The sequence below is a fragment of the Vulpes lagopus genome, chromosome 6, assembly GCF_018345385.1.
Source record: "Vulpes lagopus strain Blue_001 chromosome 6, ASM1834538v1, whole genome shotgun sequence".
Taxonomy (NCBI): Eukaryota; Metazoa; Chordata; class Mammalia; order Carnivora; family Canidae; genus Vulpes; species Vulpes lagopus.
This window is the reverse complement of record NC_054829.1, coordinates 121,328,966-121,349,306: the sequence shown is the minus strand read 5'-3', so window position 1 is coordinate 121,349,306 and position 20,341 is coordinate 121,328,966. Positions and strand designations below refer to the sequence as shown.

The window sequence follows — 20,341 nt, the reverse complement described above, 5'->3', positions numbered from 1 at the left end:
TGGCTGTCTATCAAATATTTTTCTTCTCCATCTTAATTATTGCATTAAGTTCTACAGTGTTAAAATGTTTATCATTAAAATATGCAGATATTTTCAAATACAGGTAGAGAACCAAGGTATTTACCATTTGCAAAATTAATTTTGAAAATTTAACTGGCTCCTAAACAGGGAACAAAATTTAAAAATGAGCTTACTAGTAACTTACTTTAAAATAAGTATTTAATTAAATAAATCAAAAGATAAAGCAACTTATCACTGTATTTATTTTTTTATAAAATGCATTTTCAGAAATGTTTCACTGGTGCTACAAAAATAAATATAAAACAAATATACATGTTTACATATGTTACTTATAAATACACATTATTTACATGTTCAAAAACTTCAGCATGTTTTTTTCATGATTCTCAACATGTCTGAGAAGTAGAGAAAACAATTTAAAAAAGCATAAATATACCACACACCATTTATATTTTTGCTTTTAAAAAACTGTTCAATACAAATATATGAACACAAATTTTGGGGGTATATGTTCTAAGAGCAAAGTCCGGTATACAGTTTTAATCTATGACCTGTACATTTTATAAGTTTCATTCTGCTTTGTTCTCTCATTAGAATACATCCATTATGGTATAGATTAAACCTGTCTTTTATAGAAAGGCTTTCTGAGGAAATTATATTAAATAAAAAAAGTCACTTTACTTGAAAGCCAACAAGTTATTTATTAAACTTATAAATCTAAAAGGAGCTTCAATCATTCAAAACTAGGAGATGGATTAGAAAACATCAAAAGTATGGAAGAAAGACACTGTAATTTCTGTTTGATGTAATCTGGTAATTTTTCATTTTCTCCATACCTAAGTGAAGCAAAAGAAAAACATAACTTAATTAATTAGTTTGCATGAGAGTACCAAAAGATGTATTATACTTTTCAGTAATTCTTTAATGAAAGAGGCACCTCAGAAAAATTACACAAAATTATTTAAGTAGATACCTAAATCAAGATAAGCATAACCAAAAAAAAAAAAACTAAAAAAAAAAAAAAAAAAAAAAAAAAAAGATAAGCATAACCAATTTGTTTCCTTTTAAAACAGGCCATTTTCTAAATGTATTTAAATAATAAAAAGAAAATTAAAAATAATAAAAAGAAAACTTGAAATGACCTTAGAATTTCTTTTTTTTTTTTACTTTATAATTTCTAAAGCAAGTTGAAAATTGGACTCTTCATTAAATTGAAGGCCTTAACCTAAAGAACATATAAAACCTTATTAAATCATTTATTTCAACATAGAGAGGAAAGAAATTATATAGCAAAAGGCTAAATCCCAACCATTATTTTATGAACTTACCTAGTTATTTGACCATTTGGTGATGTATAACTGATAGAAGATACTCCTGCCTGCACGACCAACTGGGACCCATCATTGAACTGAACCCACACAGCTCCACTAGTTAACTAGAAAAATAATAAGCATGCAGAATTACTATACTGTAGGAGACTTGAAGTTCTTAGAAGGTACTCATGTTTAATAGGTTTTTCACACAGATAAAACAAAACAAAACAACAAAACAAAACAAGAAAAACAAAACCAATGCTCAGAGCACCTGGGTGGTTTAGTTGGTTAAGCATCTGACTCTTGATTTCAGCTCAGGTTAAGATCTCAGGGTCCTATGATCAAGCCCTGTGTAGGGCTCCCCACTAAATGGGGAGTCTGCATGCTTCCCTCTGCCCCCCCAACCCTTCACACTTTCACGCACTCACGTGTACTTTCTCTTAAACAAATCTTTTTTTTTTTTTAATTTTTTTTTTTTTCTCTTTAACAAATCTTAAAAAAGAAAAAAGGCAACCCTCTCGGTAACTACAAATATGAGGCAGTGATGGTAGTAGCCTTGGGAATATTTACATCTTTTCAGATTATTCCTTTAATAGCTAAGGCATTATAATAATAAAATTATTTTTAAAAATAAATAAAATTATTCTAAATTAATCGTTTCCCATTCATTTCTACTACAATGTCTGAATAGTTTTGTGTCTTCCTCCCCACTCCAATAGCATCCTAACCAAGAAGAGATTTAAGAAATAACGGAAGTAACATTTTCTTAAATTAGGATCTTCCTCTATTCTTTGCTCTTGGGACACAGAATTTCTCTTCGGCCTGAGAACATTACACCTTTGCAAACTTACTCCTTAGTCACTGATATTTGATATAGTTACTAATACACAATGTGGCATTCCAAACAGCAGAGAGAAGTCATGGACACTGGAATCAAATAGACCTGGGTTTACATTCATCTCTGCCAACTACTGAGTAGGACTGTGCAAGTCAATCAATAATTATAAGCCATAATTTTACTATCTATAAAAAGAGGTAACATCACCTTTACTAGGTTTTAATTTGGGGAATAAGACAATATATATGAGAAATATGGTACCACATAGCTTATTCAATATATGCTGAGTTCTCTTCATGTATTTCCTACCCCCATAAAGGTCTAAAATGCATTTTACTTCACTAGCAAGTAAAAATTACATGTCTCCATCTTCAAGTCTCCAATCTTCAAGCTTTCAGATAATATATACATACAGGCTCACACCTACATATAATTCTGTAAGTTTGAAACTTAATGTGGACTTAATTTTTAAATGCAAAAATCCTTTTCTGCCAAATGTAAGTTATTCTAATAGATTACAAATAGTTTCTAAAACTTAAATGTCATGAATATCATTCTTAATTCCTGACAAATAGCCATTATCGTGACAACTCTATTCTGTTTTTAATTTATATTTTAGTTTTATTTTTTAAAGATTTTGATTTATTTGTTCATGAGAGAGAGAGAGAGACAGAGACAAAGGCAGAGGGAGAAGCAGGCTCCCTGCAGGGAACCTGATGCAGGACTCAATCCCAGGAACTTGGGATCACGACCTGAGCCAAAGGCATACTCAACACTGAACCACCCAGGTGCCCTTAACTTAGATTTTAAATTGAAGCATAATTGACATATAATGTTACGCTAGTTTCAGGTATACTACATAGTGATTCAACAATTCTATATAGTACTCTGCTCACCATCTGTCACTGTACAACATTACAGTATTATTGACGATTTTCCATAGGCTATACTTTTCATTTGTCATTTATTTTACAACTGGAAGTGTGTGCCCCTTAATCCCCTTTACCGAGTTTGCCAATCCTCTTCCTCTCTGGAAACAACCAGTTTGTTCTCTGTATTAATGAACTTCTGTTTTTGTTTTGTTTTTTAGCTTTCACATGTAACTGAAATGACATATTTGTTTTTCTCAGTCTTATTTCACTTGGCATAATACCCTCTAGAACCATCTATGTTGTCACAAATGGCAAGATTTTATTTTATTGTTTTTATGGCTGAGTAATATTCTATTGTGTACATACACATACTTTTAAAAATGTATGTATGGGGCAGCCCTGGTGGCACAGCGGTTTAGTGCTGCTTGCAGCCCAGGGTTTGATCTTGGGGACCCTGGATCGAGTCCCACGTCAGGCTCCCTGCATGGAGCCTGCTTCTCCCTCTGCCTGTGCCTCTGCCCCTCTCTCTCTCTGTGTCTCTATGAATAAATAAATAAAATCTTTAAAAAAAAAAAAGTATGTATGTCTTTATTTATTAATCATTTTAAGTAGGCTCCATGCCCAACGTGGGGCTTTAACTCAGCCCTGAGATCGAGTCACAAGCTCTACAGACTAAGCCAGCCAGATACCCCAACACATATATCGTCTTTATCCATCTATCAGTGGACACTTGGGTTTAAAATTTGTTTTTAAAACTTTAAAAGCAAAACGACAAAAACAAATCACTTATGCCTTAGGAGACAATCTGTTATTAGCAATATCTAGAGTTTTCCAAATGTACACAAATAAAAAATATTTAAAATTTTAACATAACCAATGTAAAAAAAGGTAGAAACTTTCTTGCAAAGAGAAATCTTTAAAAAATAAATTGTATTTTCTGATAATTGTCTAATTACTATGAAAACTAAGGATATTCAGTGAAAAAAATTCTTTTCTAAAAATTCTCACCTGTGTAGCCCAACCAACATTTTTCACAAAAACCGATTTCAAAAGTTGTGCTGATTTAGGAAGACAATCTTTTAGACTACTAGAAGGAATGTTTGTTCCAGAAGCTGCAGCTGTAAAGCCACATCCTTCATTTGTAACCATCTATAAACAGTAAAAGACAAGAAGATATTATTCCTCAGTGTTTTTATAAGCCAAGCAAAACTGAAAAAGGACTAGATTTTCATTAGTTTACAATAATTTTTAATAACAAAGTTAAAAAATTAAAATATAACCACATAAACAAGAAACTTCAGATTTAAAGTATTAAAAACATAAACATATAACTATTATGGAAAGAGAAGAAAATCAGAGTTGCTGTTTTCATGTAGGTAAATTTCTATTTTTCCCTCAAGGTATAATTTTTCATACTGCTATTATAGTATATATGTATGTCTGTGAGTATACACTCACAGATCTATTTCTTTAATGTCGCGGTTTTCTATATTGCTATATAGTCTTTACAGGCATGATAGTTCACAGAATAAAAATTTACATTTATGTAACCATAGGCCTATCATGGATATTAAGGCAGTCAATATTTTACTAGTAAAAATAAAATGATATATACATATAATAATATATTTAGCTTTTCGCCAGAGGGGCAGGTTAGACTTCACTGTGGTTAACATTTAAACTAAGACCTGAATGATGAGAAAGAATTAGCCATTAAGAGTTTGGAGAAAAGTTCCAGGTCAAGTGAACAGCATGTGAAAAGGCCCTGAAAGTTTAACTTACTTGAAGAACTGAAAGAAGGCTTTAGAGAACTAGAATAAGGCAAAGAGAGTACAGGATAAAGTAGGCAAGGGGGAAAAAAAAAAAAGTAGGCAAGGGAGAAGTAGACAGGTGAGAGTAAGGTAATAGTATGGAATTTATATTTTATATGAAGGACATGAGACAATGACAGAAGTTTAAAGTATAGAAGTGATGTATTTTTACTTACAGAAGGATTAAGTATTGGTGTTGGTTTTGGAGAAGCAGCACTATTTATGATCATTTTATTCAAAGATGCTCTGTCACTCATCAGGTAGTCTGGATCCACAGAAGCAGGAGGTGATAAGGCCTTAGGTGAACTAGTATTACCAGGTTTTCTGAAGGGAAAGAAATGTCCAGATATATTCCCTTAAAGCTTTCAACTTACAAAAAACTAAAAAATGTCCAAAATGTAAACACCAAACCTTTTTTTAAACATTTACGACACATTTTAGCCATGTTTAAACATTTTTCAACCATTTACCTTCCTACAATTATTGGGAAAAAGGGAGCACTTCCACTTTTCTTTTCCTCTTCTGAAATTACGGATTCCAGTGCTAAGCAAATACGATGGCCCTGTTTCAAAAGAACAATAATGCTTTTTGTCATTATTTCACCTGTCATTTGGAATCAAACTTTTTTAAGATTTTATTTTTTCATGAGAGACAGAGACAGAGAGAGAGAGAGAGAGAGAGAGAGAGGCAAAGACATAGGCAGCAGGAGAAACAGGCTCCCCGAGAGGAACCTGATGCAGGACTTGATCCTAGGAACCCAGGATCATGACCTGAGCCAAAGGCAGACACTCAACCACTGAGCTACCCAGGTGCCCCTGGAATCACTATTAATTGGTATGAAAAACCTACCATAACTAGGTACATACCTCATCTGCATGGTCCATATACATTTTTATTTCCCCTTTCAAGGTATTGATTTCACTTTCACCTTTTAAGGTATAAGATTTCCCAGTCTTTTCAATCACCTGAATTAAATCTTCGGTTTTGTGTATCTTTGCTCCTTAAAGAAGAAAAATGCTTTTATCATTTCTTTAAATATTCCTATGTTTATACTCATTATCATACTAGTATGTAAAGATCAAGTTATTTATATTCACTTGCTGACCATGAATAAAATGAGTCTCTGAATGTATTCAATAAATACAGACCATCCATTTTCCTTTTCTGCATACAATTGGCTTAAGTCTGATACTTTTATAGTATTTTAAAAAAATCACTGATCTCATATGAAAACATAATTGGAGGATAAGTATAATGATATGTGTACTGTGTGTTTGTGCTAGGTGTCCCTTAAAGGGAGCTTTACAGATTAAAAAGTAAACCATCCTTATAGATTAAGAAAATGATACTCTCTAGGTCAAATCGATCCTTTAGCCACATTTATAATTTTCACAATTTGAATATTTGAATTTCTAATAAGAAATAGGATATTGTTTATTTCAGGTGATTTTGTACTATCAAGCTAAATGTTGTTAAATCCGAGCTAAATAAGGAAAGAGGACTAATATACATATTGGAGAATAAGTTGTTTACATAAAAATATATATAAATAAATTTGGTTAACATATTTAACATAGTACACTGTATTGTGTAATTTATTTGTATGAATATATAGCTTAAAAACTTGTGGTGAATTAAAAAAAACCACAATTACTAAATTATAAACTAAAGGGGAAAAAAATTACCATTTCTAAATGGCTCTTACCATCATAAAACCAAACCTCAAAATCAGCACCAGGGGAATTCTCCATCAAAATGCATTTAGCATATTTTGTAAAATAAGTGATTTTGGGTGATTTAGATCGTACAAGGTGTACAAATCTAGAAGCATATTGATATTTTCGCCAGTACTTCTCTAGGAAAGAACAGAAAAAAAAATTAGCTATTATTAGGAAATAAAGTGCTGATTTGACATGTAAATTCTATAAGTTTAATACTGATTTCTACTCTTCCTCAAAAATTCAAGTTCATAGCTTAGAAACCTCATTACCAAAATAAAGATATTTTAGTGATCCAACTCTATTATTTTAATGAAAACTAAGGACAGTATAATACAATTCCCAAGAAGTATATAACAAATTCTGATGAGTAGTACCATGATTATTTAAAAAATCTCTTTCTTTGAATCATTGACATCTTATTATAAGTAATTATTCTAGGAAGGTTTTAGTAATTGAAATGAAAAAATTTCTACCTGAGATATTAGTATCAGACTATTAGGAAAAGATGTAGTTCTTTTTATGCTAGTAAAGCATAGAGTTTTATGGTCCTAATACACAAAAGTCAGGTTTTACATTTCCCTGTAACTACAGTCACTTATAGTATTTAGTCTTGTCTATCTGTTTTGATTTCTAATAGGGTTATAAACAGGTTTTCTTGTTTGATTCCAAAAGTCAGTTCAGCCAAGTCTTATTACTATTCAATATTTAATTCCCCCATCCATAATATCCAGAAGCTGAACAAGGAGTCTATGGAGCACAGTAATGGCCTCAAAAGTCAAAATTAGATACTTTATGTTGAATTTTAAACAAGATTCTAGACAAATTAGTAACTAAGTAAGTGTACACATTATACTTGTGTGATAAACAACTAATATTCCATAGGTAGTTTTTACTTATAGAATATGAATAAACATTAGATTAGTAAGGTACACCACATCTCACCACATATAAAGAATAAGAACATGAGCTACAGACTGGCTGAAGCAAGACATTTATAATCTATGATATCCACATATATAGAATTTATGTATATATGAATCCATTATTTAAATTTATCCCCTGGTAAATTTACATACCTGGTAAATTGTCAAAGCTGTACCTACTAATGTTGTCAGTAGGGGGTGGTGGTCTATCAGCAAGAGGAAAACCTCTTCCATCATTCGGATAATAAATAGTGATCTGCCAAAAAACATTTTAAGAATTCTAATCATATGCTGTTAAGTTAGAGTGCTTTATTTTGTTAATAAAATTATGAAAAGAGCTCACATGTAAAACTTATTTTGTTGAAAATGCTAAATATTCTCTAGAAGTAATTATTTTGCTTTCCAAACTTAAGTTTAAAGTTTAGATTTTGTACAGGTTGTAATTATTTTTTTTTTTTTTTTTTTTTTTTTTTTTTTTTTTTTTTAAGATTTTATTCATTTATTCATGATAGAGAGAGAGAGAGAGAGAGAGAGAGGCAGAGACACAGGCAGAGGGAGAAGCAGGCTCCATGCACCGGGAGCCTGACGTGGGATTCGATCCCGGGTCTCCAGGATCGCGCCCTGGGCCAAAGGCAGGCGCCAAACCGCTGCGCCACCCAGGGATCCCCAGGTTGTAATTATTTTAAAGCTACACTAGTTAAATATATGTAGTCTGCTACTTTAGTTTTTGAATTTAACATATTAAGAAAACTAATTAAAAAAAATTTAACAGTATCATTGTAGAATAAATTGGAATGCTAAATGCTTAATGATAATTTAAAGTTGCAAGATAATAAAGGAAAGTTACATTACCATATTTCCATCACTAGATATTTGAAGAACTTCTTTCACATATTCTTGAGATGTATGCTCCTTTAGAAGCTCCACACAGACCTCCTCTGAATCAAGTATACTAACCTATACAATGAAAAACTAGGGTTAATAACAATTCTCGCTTACTGTAATAGCTCTGACATATACAACACTTAAAAGCAATACTTAACCATAGCAGAAACAAAAATTAAAGTCAAAATCAAATGGCTGCTTCTCAACAACAATCTACATCAGAGGTGTAGTTGAGCACAACTGTAAAACATAAGGAGCAAAGGTAAGAAGGTATAATTAAGTGTGAAATGATAACCAGGGGGCAGAATGAAAGCAGAAGGTAGGGGTGGAGAATAAGGACTCTGAAAAGACAAGAGCAAGCCAAACAAAGGCAAGACTGGATGAAATAGAAAACAAGGTATGAACAGGAGCAAGATGGAATTAAAAAATAAAAATCACTATTTCCAATTCACACAATTTAAACTCTAAACTTGATTTTCTGTATGGTCTCCTTAAATAGTTTCAGATGTTTAAAAAATATATATATTTTCTAGTTTACCTTTTTGATTTGAAACTGGAATACAGAAACATTTAAAACAAAAGCAAAAGGTAATATTAAATATTAATTTAGTAATTGGAATTGTGAATAATATCTAACATAGTATTTAACCACTGTTACTTTTAAATGTTTCTCATCAATAATTTAAAACTCAAAACTTATCAGTATCAATTCACCATTCTTAAAGTAGCTGGAAGAAGAACAAAAGCTATTTTTCCATAAACTCTCAGTCTCTTTTCTTTCAAATGAGTTTATCATGTAAATATCAGAAGTACAGGAACTAGAGAGACATATTTAATATAAGAAACCACATACTCAAAGAAAATATCATATAGTAATTTAGAAAAATTGTTGACATACCACAGCCTTTTTGGTTTTCTGTCTAATTGGTTTTAACCTGTAAGCAGTCAAAGGAGATGTAATGCCTCGTAATGTACGTTTCTGATATGGTGGCTCCATTCCCCTAGTCTTTTGTTCAGAAAGAGGATCAGAGTCAAAAATAGATTCTTGTTGAATTATTTCAGCTTTACTTTGAAATGCAGTCATATACTTCATAGTATTCAGCTGTTTTGCAGAATGTACATTATCAGAAGCATCAGGGCTCTTTTTGACTCGTGTATCAGTCCAAGCATTTCTTGATGTGTCCTGCAAATCTGGATGGCCTTGGAAATCTCTGTTTGGGCTAATGCTATTGTGCTCAGTAGTTTCTCTGAAATGAGCTGTAATATAACCAGAATGAAGTAATTTAGTGAAAAATTAATATAACACAATGTCATGCTGGCATTATTTTATTGAGGTACAAAAAAAACCTAGTAAAAAAATCTACATAATATTTCTAACAAATAAGCAGTTTTAAGATATGACATAATAAGTGACTTTAAAAGAATATTTTAAGAAATACCTTTATACTCCTAAAATTAAGAAAGATATTATTAAACCTATTTTCTAATGACTGCCTTTTGTATTATGAAATTAGTTTTTCAACTGAGGCAAAATTGAGGGTCACTTACTAGTTCTAAAACAAGTAATTTCCAATGCTCCAACAAGTACAGATTTGAGGAGTTCCCAGGTAATCATTCTAAGTAATAAGTAAATTTATCCTCTTTAAGCTAAGGACTGTCTGTTCTATCTTATAAAATATGTAAGTAAAAGCAAAAACAATATATGAAATAGTTTTACTATTATTAATATTTACTATCACAAGTATATCTGCACTACATTTTTAAAGAGTTTTTGTTGAATTTTACCCATTTATATTTTGTATGTTTGAGAGTTCACAAGGGAACATTATCTTTTTAAAGCACTTAAATGATTAGACTATATAGATATCTATAAGGCAATTATTCAAATGCTTAACTCTAAAAATATGTATTGCAATTTTTTTCCCTAAATGACTTTTTTTTTTTAGTGCTTTCCTTCCCCCTACTCCCATTATGACAGAAAATATTTTGTACCCAATAATATACTTTAAAATTGCAGTGGTGGGGATCCCTGGGTGGCTCAGCAGTTTAGCGCCTGCCTTTGGCCCAGGGCGCGGTCCTGGAGTCTCGGGATCGAGTCCCGCGTCAGGCTCCGGGCATGGAGCCTGCTTCTCCCTCTGCCTGTGTCTCTGTCTCTGCCTCTCTCTCTCTCTCTCTATGTCTATCATAAATAAATAAATCTTAAAAAAAATAAAAATAAAAAAATAAAATTGCAATGGCACTACTAGATTATAAACAAGCTTATTTCTCCATCTCAGATATCTCCATATTACTAAATAAAAGTATCTATAAACACAGCAGGTTAAGTGCAAGTTTAAGTACATGGCAATTTTATAGTTTAAAAAAAATAGAAACTTGAATCATCAACAAGTACACATAAAAAGATTAATTCCCTTTGGGCTCTTGAAAATATATTTTTTAAAAAAGCAATACACACTTGAGATAACAACTGTGCTTAAATTATAGTCATATTATGTACTCCTTGTCTGAAGTAATATAATACCGTAATCTCCTCCTCCCCATATGTTTTTTTTATTCTTTTTCTCCACCATTATTTTCAACACACCTTCTGTGAGTCTGTTATGTTCATTAATAAGAAATGTTGAACTTCCAAACTCTGAATCTAAAAATAATGACTTCAGGGACACCTGGGTGGCTCAGTGGTTGAGCACCTGCCTTTGGCTCAGGGCATGATCCCGTGGTCCTGGGATCAAGTCCCACATTGGGGTCTCTGCATGGAGCCTGCTTCTCCCTCTGCCTACGTCTCTGCTTCTCTCTCTGTGTCTCTCATGCATAAATAAATAAAATCTTTAAAAAAAAAAAATTAATTAATAAATAATGACTTGGAATGACAGCTGTTTAAAAATGTTAGGTTTTTGGGGTACCTGGCTGGTTCAGTCAGTAAAGCATATAATTCTTGATCTCAAGTCTTGAGTTCAAGCCCATGTTGGGCTTAGAGCTTACTTAAAACAACAAACCGCCAACCCCCCAAAAAAACCCATTTAGGTTTTATTTTTTTTTAATTTTTTAATTTTTTATTTTTTTTAAATTTTTATTTATTTATGATAGTCACAGAGAAAGAGAGAGAGAGAGAGAGAGGCAGAGACACAGGCAGAGCGAGAAGCAGGCTCCATGCACCGGGAGCCCGACATGGGATTCGATCCTGGGTCTCCAGGATTGCGCCCTGGGCCAAAGGCAGGCGCTAAACCGCTGCGCCACCCAGGGATCCCCCCCCTTTTTTTTTTTTTTAATTTTTCATTTAGGTTTTAGTAGTTGTATACTTTATCATATGTGAGGTCCCATTAGTGAATTGTCCACATCAGCTTCTACTTAAAAATAAGATCAACCATCTTTTGATTATTTTATATGCACTGATAGTTAAGTGCTTATTATAGATACACTGCAAGAACAGAGAGATAGAGTAAAGTCTATGAGCCAGACTGTATGGGCTGGAATCCTGGCTCCTCTACTTAAAGGCAGTGTAGCTTGTCAAATTAAGCTCTGTGCAATACAGTTCCTCAGGTGTAAGACAGGGCTAATTATATTATCTTCATATTTTTTGAGTGTGAGAATTTAATAAGTTAATATTTGTTAACCATTAAGGATAGTAGCTGATACAGCAAATACTCAAAATGAGTACTTATTATTACTGTATTGTAATACAGCTTATTGAAAATGTATTTTCTTTTTTTAACATGTATTATTTTCTTAAGAAAACCCAAACATATAAAAAAACAAAACAGAAAACTCACGCTTTATTTGCAGATTCCCAAACCACTGCTGCACCATTTCAGTCTGAGGTGTCTGGTCTGGAAATGGAAAAGGAGTTTTTCCTGGACAAAGATGATTAGAGCTAAACAGAGATAAGAAATTCTGATAAACAAAAAATTATCAGGTAATAACTTTTGAAGATAAAAAATATTTTAAAAGGTAGTTATCTTTTGATCTGAATACCTGAAAATTTTAGAGTAACTATAGAAACCAATATTGGCATAATTAAGTTGTCTTTAAGAAGTTAAACTTCTAGACCAAAATGCCCATGGTACTGTGACATTTCTATATGGCTACTGCGCTGTTAAAATTTAAGCATAAAAATCAAAGATCAGAGAAAGGAAAAAAAATACCACAGTCACTAAAAAATTAGCCCTCATGTGAGAAGGAGTCAATAATATGATTACTCATCACTGGCTCAGCTTGTGTGTGTGTGTGTGTGTGTGTGTGTGTGTGTGTGTGTGTGTGTTTTGTGTGGTGGGGATAAAAAAAAGGAGGGGAGAGAGAGAGAATAGTTACTACTGGAGTACTTTAGGGCTCAGACATGTTCAATATACTTCACACTGGAGACTTCCTTTCTACAAAAAAAAAAAAATCAGACTAAAAATTCTCAGGTATTAAAACATTCTACAAAGACATTCATGAACTATATACTCATTTTGAAAGAATTTCTTAACTACAAATAAAAAATCATTCTGGGGTGCCTGGGTGGCTGAGTCAGGTAACAGGTAAGTGCCTTCAGCTCAGGTCACGATCTCTGGGTCCTGGGATACAGCCTCATATTGGGCTCCCTGCTCAGCAGGAAGTCTGCTTCTCCTGCTCTCTAACAAATAAAATCTTTTAAAAAAATTTAAAAAAAATCATCATTCTGATTCTCTAATAGAAATCATAATTAAGAAGTACCCAGGAACATCTGAAAATGTTAAAAAAAAATCAACCCTCAGTTACATGCAGCTTCATATTTGTGCTAATATAACATTAAAAAAAAATGCTTTTGATAGAATTCTTACCGTGCTTGATCATTATCAGGTCTTTCAAAAGATCCAGGACTACTGGATGCCTTTTCTTTAAAGAAGTGAAAAATATTGACATCGCTGTTTGTAGGTGAGTATCTTTCTTCATTTTCATCTACTCCTGATCTTCTAGGCTTTGAAAGCATTTCTGCTGAGTGACATCGTTCCATTGTGTATGTTTTTGCTCGAGACTGACCATTAGAAGTGTCAGATCTATCAGAGGAACGGGCTCTACGAAGGTATCTAGAATGTGGCCTTTCTTCTGCATCCTGGATCACTCTTCCCCTTCCCCTATTACTGGTTTCTTTTTCTTGATTTCCCCACTGAGTATAAAGACTGCTTCCATCTCCTGAAGAAGAAAAATCACTTGAATTTTTATTCTTTGGAAATACAGTCACTTTATTTGGGAGTGGTTGACCAATCAAGAGTCTTCTTCTGTCAAATAAACTACCACTTATACTGGTACTGGAAGAAGCTGTAATTGCGGTAGAAATTGTGGCATGTCCACTATCAATGGAGTCTTCTACAGTCCCTAAATCTTTACTTTTTGTTGAGGAATTTCGGGACATAAAAGGATGGTCTAATACTGAAGACAGACTTAAACGATCTGCTGGATTTCTACGAAGTAACTGGTGAATAAGGTCCTTGGCCTCTCTTGTCAAAAAAGCTGGCATTTCATAATCTGCCAATACTACTTTATTTAAGGTGTTCTTGACTGTGTCAGTGTCAAAAGGTGGTCTCCCAATAAGCAACGTGTAAAACATACAGCCCAAGGACCAAACATCAGATTCAAGTCCATGTGCACTTCGAGTTGCAATTTCTGGTGAAATATAATTAGGAGTTCCACATAACGTATAGTGCTTTTCATGTGGCATTTTCAATTGAGTTGCCAGCCCAAAATCAGCAATCTTGATGTTCATATTACGTGTAAGTAAGAGATTAGAAAGTGTGAGATCCCGGTGTAATATACCATGAGAATGGAGATACAACATTCCTGTGATGATCTGGTGCATAAAGTGTCGAGCTGTTGGAATGCAAAAAATAAAACTTACAATTTAGAAAATATGAAAGATTAAGTATTTATTGAATCTTAGAATTCAGTTTTTAGAAACCCAAGTACATGTACCACAGTATTACATTAAAACACCAGCTTGTAGCTTAGTTTTACTATCCAAAAGACTACTATAATAATTTCATAATATTCTTTAGTTTCCTTTAAGACAACTAGGCACTCCTAATCTTTGTCCTTTCTAACTGATGAGTTTTCTATATAGTTAAGGTAAGTTTAGTTATATTAGCAATTGGAAGAGACTAGGGTAACTAGGGTACATGGAAGTCCAGAGCAATTAAGAGCAAATATCTATAATCATACAATTTATAAATATAGTCTAACTGTAAAAAAGAAAAAAGAAAGCTAGTTCCTCTGATGTGCTCCCAAACCCTCACAAAAAATAACCACTGTTAATAGTGTGTATATATTGTTTTATGCTTTGTGCTTATGTACATTTACATGTACAGAAAAACACTGTAATAAATGCTTTAAAAATAAAAAGGTATAAAAATATACAGTTTCATTACTTTTTTCCCTACTTCATACTCTTTCTTGAAATATTTCCACGACAGTACCCATAAATCCTATTTTTTAAATATTTATTTATTTTAGGGGCACCTGGGTAGCACACTCATTATGCAAAGGTCTGACTCTTGGTTTCGGCTCAGGTCATGATCTCAGGGTTGGGAGACAGAGCCACAGGTTGGGCTCTGTGTTAAGTGGGAGTCTGCTTAAGATTGATTCTCTCTCCCTCTGCTCCTCTGCCCTGCTCTATTTCTCTCCCTCTCTAAAATAAATAAATCTTAAAAAAAAAAAAAAAAAAAAAAAAAAGGAGTATCAGAGAGGGGCAGAGAGAATCTCAAACAGACTCTGTGGGGGAGTGTGGAGCCTGATATGGGGCTCCATCTCAACACCCTGAAATTACAACCTGAGGGGAAACCAAGAGTCAGAGGCTTAACTGTGTCATTCAGGTCCCCTAAAAATCTTCATTTTATTTAATCGCCATTGATGAATATTTGGTCATTTCTGATTATTTCAAAATTACAATAAAACAACAACATAAAAAAGAATATGGAAAAAATTACAATAAAACAAACAAAAGGAATAGGGACTCCTGGGTGCTCATAGGGACGCCTGGGTGCTCAGTGGTTAAGTATCTGCCTTTCGCTCAGGTCGTGATCCCGCAGTCCTGGGATCAAGTCCCACATCAGGCTCCCCACAGGGAGCCTGCTTCTCCCTCTGCCTAATATGTCTGCCTTTCTCTATGTGTCCCTCATGAATAAATAAAATCTTAAAAAAAAAAAAAAAGGAATAAATATTTTCTACATGTTTGTTTTCTCATGCATATGTATGGGGTGGTTCTCTAATGTTAAATTCAAGAAGTAGAATCACTGGGTTGAAGAATAAAATTCAATATTTTAATACTTGCCAAACTGCCTTCCCCAAAAGGCTGTATTTTCATGTACATCCTTGTTAGCATTGGGTAGTCTCAATCCAATGAGTAAAAAAATGGCACTATTTTAGTAGGCACTCTTACAATTACTACAGAGTTGGAGTATCTTTTCATATATTTTTTTGGCCATTTGTACTCTTTTCTGTGAAGCAGGGTTATATTCCCTGCCCATTTTTCTATTGGATTAGCCTTTTTGAAAGGCATCTTTTATATTTTTTATTATATTTAATTTATATTTTATTATAATTATATTATATTTGATATATTTAATATATTTAATATATATTTAATATATATTTAATATAATTATATTTTATTATATTTTTATTAATTTTATTATATTTATTTTATATTTTTTATTATATTTAATTTATAAATTATTAACATTAATTTAATATTAATTTGCCAGTCATATATTTTACAAATATTTATTTCCCATCTTGTGTTAAATTTGACTTAATCTTTTGTCATACATATTCTTAATTTCAATTAAGTCAAATTGATGATTCTTTTCCTTTATAGCTTTTGTAGGTTCTGGCTTATTTAAGAAGACTTACTGTTACACATTATTACAAAAAAATGCAATAATCTTCATTAATCTGTTTATGGATATTCTTCAACTTGTATTACTACCTTATTTTGAGTCAAAGTATATGAATATTTGCATAATTTAATACAAATGACCAAATTGTATTTCAAATGGGTTATATAGACTTAAATGTACAAAAAAATCTAATAGCAACCACATTTATTAGTTGTACCTGCAATCTCAGTTACCAGGGTAAGATAACTAGAAAACAATCATTTGTGTGATGACTCATGGACTTATTTGATACTGATCTGAACTACAATAAGTTATTTATAAGAAACAAGGGAAGTTGAAACTGACTATACATTTGGTACTAAGGAATTACTGGGTGTGATGATGACTTTGTGGTTATTATTATTTTTTTAAAGATATATACCAAAATATTTATAGACACAAAGATGTCTACAATCAGCTTCAAAATATTCTGGAAAATTGGGAGAATAGGATGCGTACAGATGAAACAATTTGAACATGCTTTGGAAGCTGAGGGTTCATTATACTAGTTCCTCTATTTGTATGTTTGACATTTTCTACAATAACTGATTTCAATAGTTATTTGTGTTTGACTTAGGAACTACTTTATAGACATCAAAAACATTCTAAAAAGCTTATCTCTGGATCTGAAAGGATAGACACTAAATAGCTACCAATGATTTAATTAATTTAAAATGTGGTTTGGGGGAAAGATGGATAACAAATTTCTCCTTTCACTTCTTCTTCAAGTAATGCTTGAATTACTTGTAGGAATTAACAGCTTTTCTAATTTTGAGAGTGGGGGAAGTTTCCTTTCGTATCCTAAAGTAATAATGTAAATGGTTTTATTAAGTCTTACAAAATAGCACATTCTTCAAAAATTAGTTTTTAAAGTATAAAATTCATATATACAAAAAGAAAAAAAGCAGCCACCTACCTTCGTTTTCTGAGAATGGTTTCATTCTGTTCTTTAGATATCTATTCATTTCTCCATTATGGCACATTTCTAATACTAGATATACATAATTGTTATCTTCAAAATAGTTATACAGCTGAAATATAAAAGGGCATAATAAATGGTAATATACAAAAATTCTGTGTCCTTTGTCACTTCTATAAAATTTGTATTACCTCCAGGATAGAAGGATGTTTCAACTGGCAATGTATTTTCACCTCATTTTGGACTCTCTGTACCATTCCAGCTTTGTACATGGCTTTCTTATCTATCTAAAAATAACATGAGACATTTAAATTTTGGTGATAAACTTCCAAATGTGAAGTTTTCAAAAGTTAACTTTGAAGAGAAAGTATACTTTAAAATATTCTTAAGTCCTTTTATTTACCTCTTTATGAGATCAATTTATTCTGGCGTTTGTTCTCCCCATGCACCCAACAGAGTGTTTGGCAGAGTAGACATTCAGTAAAAGTTTATCCATTGCATTCTAATACTCTCTTCCAACTTAAAAAATTTAACAGCACAACTATCATATCTATAACAACAACAAAAATCTAGCCAAGCTTTATTTTTTTGTTTTCACCCTGTTCCTCTTTTTCTTCCAGACAAACTTTAAAATAAAACTTCGCTTTCCAAAAAAAAAAAAAACAAACAAAAAAAAAACAAACCAAAAAACAAAAAACTTCCCTACTGGTTTAGATAAGTAATTCTTAATTTGCTTATGATACTCCTATTAGACTGATCCGTAACAATCACAAATAGTATTTTAGGTTGTTAAAGTGTAATACAGAGCTATGTACAAGTAGCACTCATTATTATAAACAAATTGTTTATTCTTTGATTTCTATCAATTGCTATAAGTTTGCATAAGTCCTAGGTCTAGTGAACATTAATGAAAATAAAACATTTAAGCATACTCAAGGATCTCCTAAGGCATGTATAAGGTCAGTTTCTGGACTTGGCATTAGTCTTCTTGTGTACAAGCAATGGATTCTTTCTACTCTAAATAAAAAAAAAAAAAGGAGGGGCTCGCAGGTAAGGAGTTTCTTTTTTTTTTTTTTTCAGGTAAGGAGTTTCTGACATCTTAAGTCACCTCTCTAACTCCTTGCAAAGTAGAGGTGAGAAGTCGATGAAGATTTTCTTACCATTTTGATTGCAACTTCCAAACCAGTGTGAATGGACTCAGCTCTGTAGACACCAGCAAATGATCCTTTACCAAGCAGATTTCCAACTTTAAAATCCTTAAAAGTTAAAATTAAAGATATTGTGTGATGACTCACAGGAGAAAAAAGAAAAAGAGAAGACAGGAGGAGATCGGAAAAAAGATGATAAAAATGGACAGAAAGGGGAATATGAATTCAGAATTCAAGCAGGTGTTACACCTCGATACAGCAGGTGTCTGGAGTGGAAAGCATGTTGACGCCTCGCAGGGATCCCTGAAAGTCCGGGCTGGGCTTCAGACGCAGGACCCAAATGAACTGCTTCCTTAACCCCAGTGCAGCTCCAGCACCTTGCTCCCAGCCCCAGCCAACCCACGGGGGCAGAAGGCTGGGCTGGAATCCCGCCGCAGCTCCCGCCGGAGGTAACTGCCATCCCCTGGGAGAAGGGGGACGCACATTCGCCCAGCTGTAGCGCGGCAGCCCCGGCGGGAGGGCGAGCTTGAAGCCTTGGGAGGAGACGGGCGGGGCCGAGAGCAACTCACCTGTTCCCCCGACACCCCAGCCTGAGGGGCGGGGCGCCCCGCCCCACACAGCCGGGAGGGCGGTTGGGGCTCTCCCAAAGCACCTCGGCGCCCGCCCCGCAGCCGTTAGAGTCACCGGTTCGAGTCCTGCCACTCCAACTCCCTCCCTGCCCCCCTCCATCCTCCGGCCCCGCAGAGGATTGCCAAGTCTTTTCACCTCGATCTTCTCCCCGATGCAGGTCGCCATATTTCCAGGCCCCGGCCTGTGCTCCCCAGAGGAGCTCCCTTCACGCAGTCCCTTCGAGGCAGCGCTCCAAGCAGCCAGCCGGTCTTGGCGCCCATCAGGCTTGGCTCTCTAGGCCGCCGCTCCCGGCGACGGCTGCACAGCCACCGAAAGGCCTCCCCGGCACCTTCCGAGACCTGGGCGGCGCCTCTGCGCTCCCATTTTGAAAAACTCCCGCCGGTTGCCGTGCGGGGCAGGCCGTCGGTGACGTAAAGAAATTGGCCGCTCCGGATAGGCTGCGCTGGGCGCGCATGCGTGGCAGCCTCTCCTTGGCCGGGCGCCAGCGTCAAGGCCCTAGGGGCGGGGAACCGGAAGTGCTCGTCGCACCCCGCGGCGCCGCTGGGGCGTGTCGGCCGGCGGGCTTCCAGAAGGCCCGGTCCGCCGTGTTTAAAAGCTGGCCTGGAAGGTGAGACTTCACCGGTAGGCTACGCACGTGACGGCCCTGAAAACTACTTCCGTTTCTATCAAGGGTTTAGAGTGATTTTAAGTTTTTAAAAAAGATTTAGTGTGGGCAGCCCGGGCCGGGTGGTTCAGTGGTTTGGCGCCGGCGGCCCCGGGCGTGACCCTGGAGACCCGGGATCGAGTCCCGCGTCGGGCTCCCTGCGTGGAGCCTGCTTCTCCCTCTGTCTGTGTCTCTGCCTCTCGCCTCTCTCTCTCTGTGTCTCCTGTGTCTCTCATGAATAAATAAATAAAATTAAAAAAAAAAAGATTTAATGTATTTATTCATGAGAGAGGCAGAGGCAGGGAGAGGGAGAGGCAGGCTCCCCGCGGGCAGCCCAATGCGGGACTCGATCCCCGGCCCCGGCCCGGGAGGACTCCGGGAAGCCCAAGGCCGGCGCTCAACAACTGAGCCACCCAGGTGCCCCGCGGTTAAGATGTTTTAAAAATTCAAACGTTTAAATTTGACAGAACACGGGGGGGGGGGGGGGGGGATCACTATCTGTCTTAAAAAAAAAATATATATATATATTAAGTTTTTAATTTATTTATTCATGAGAGACCCAGAGAGAGAGGGAGAAATTGGCTTCCTGCCGGAGTCGGATGTGGACCCGAACCCAGGGTCCTGGATCATGACCCAAGCCAAAGGCAGACGCTCAACTACTGAGCCGCCCCAGGCGTCCCTCATTACCGTCTTTTTTTTTTTTTTTTTTTTTTTTTTTTAGGATTTAT

At 34.8% G+C, this 20,341-nt stretch overlaps 1 protein-coding gene across 1 annotated transcript; it reads right to left on the bottom strand.

The window, feature by feature from the left end:
* Positions 1-269: 269 nt before the first annotated feature.
* On the bottom strand, positions 270-19,335 carry PLK4 (polo like kinase 4). Its single transcript, XM_041759228.1, has 16 exons — positions 19,106-19,335; positions 18,353-18,448; positions 17,384-17,479; positions 17,190-17,304; positions 13,184-14,210; positions 12,155-12,255; positions 9,283-9,641; positions 8,352-8,456; positions 7,653-7,755; positions 6,561-6,710; positions 5,722-5,855; positions 5,326-5,417; positions 5,032-5,179; positions 4,053-4,193; positions 1,350-1,456; positions 270-857 (listed from the first exon to the last, which is right to left on the bottom strand). Exons 1-16 carry the CDS (start codon positions 19,133-19,135, stop codon positions 755-757), a joined length of 2,907 nt encoding a protein of 968 aa, XP_041615162.1. The 5' UTR covers positions 19,136-19,335; the 3' UTR covers positions 270-754.
* Positions 19,336-20,341: the final 1,006 nt, after the last annotated feature.

Bases quoted from the DNA above. Each gene is read 5' to 3' on its own strand.
- PLK4 (XM_041759228.1), bottom strand. From the start codon at position 19,135: ATGGCGACCTGCATCGGGGAGAAGATCGAG. The intron at 14,211-17,189 runs GTAGGTGGCTGC...GCATTCCAACAG, and splicing joins ACCATTCTCAGAAAACGAAG to CTCGACACTTTATGCACCAG. The intron at 4,194-5,031 runs GTAAGTAAAAAT...TACTGTTTATAG, and splicing joins CACCAATACTTAATCCTTCT to ATGGTTACAAATGAAGGATG.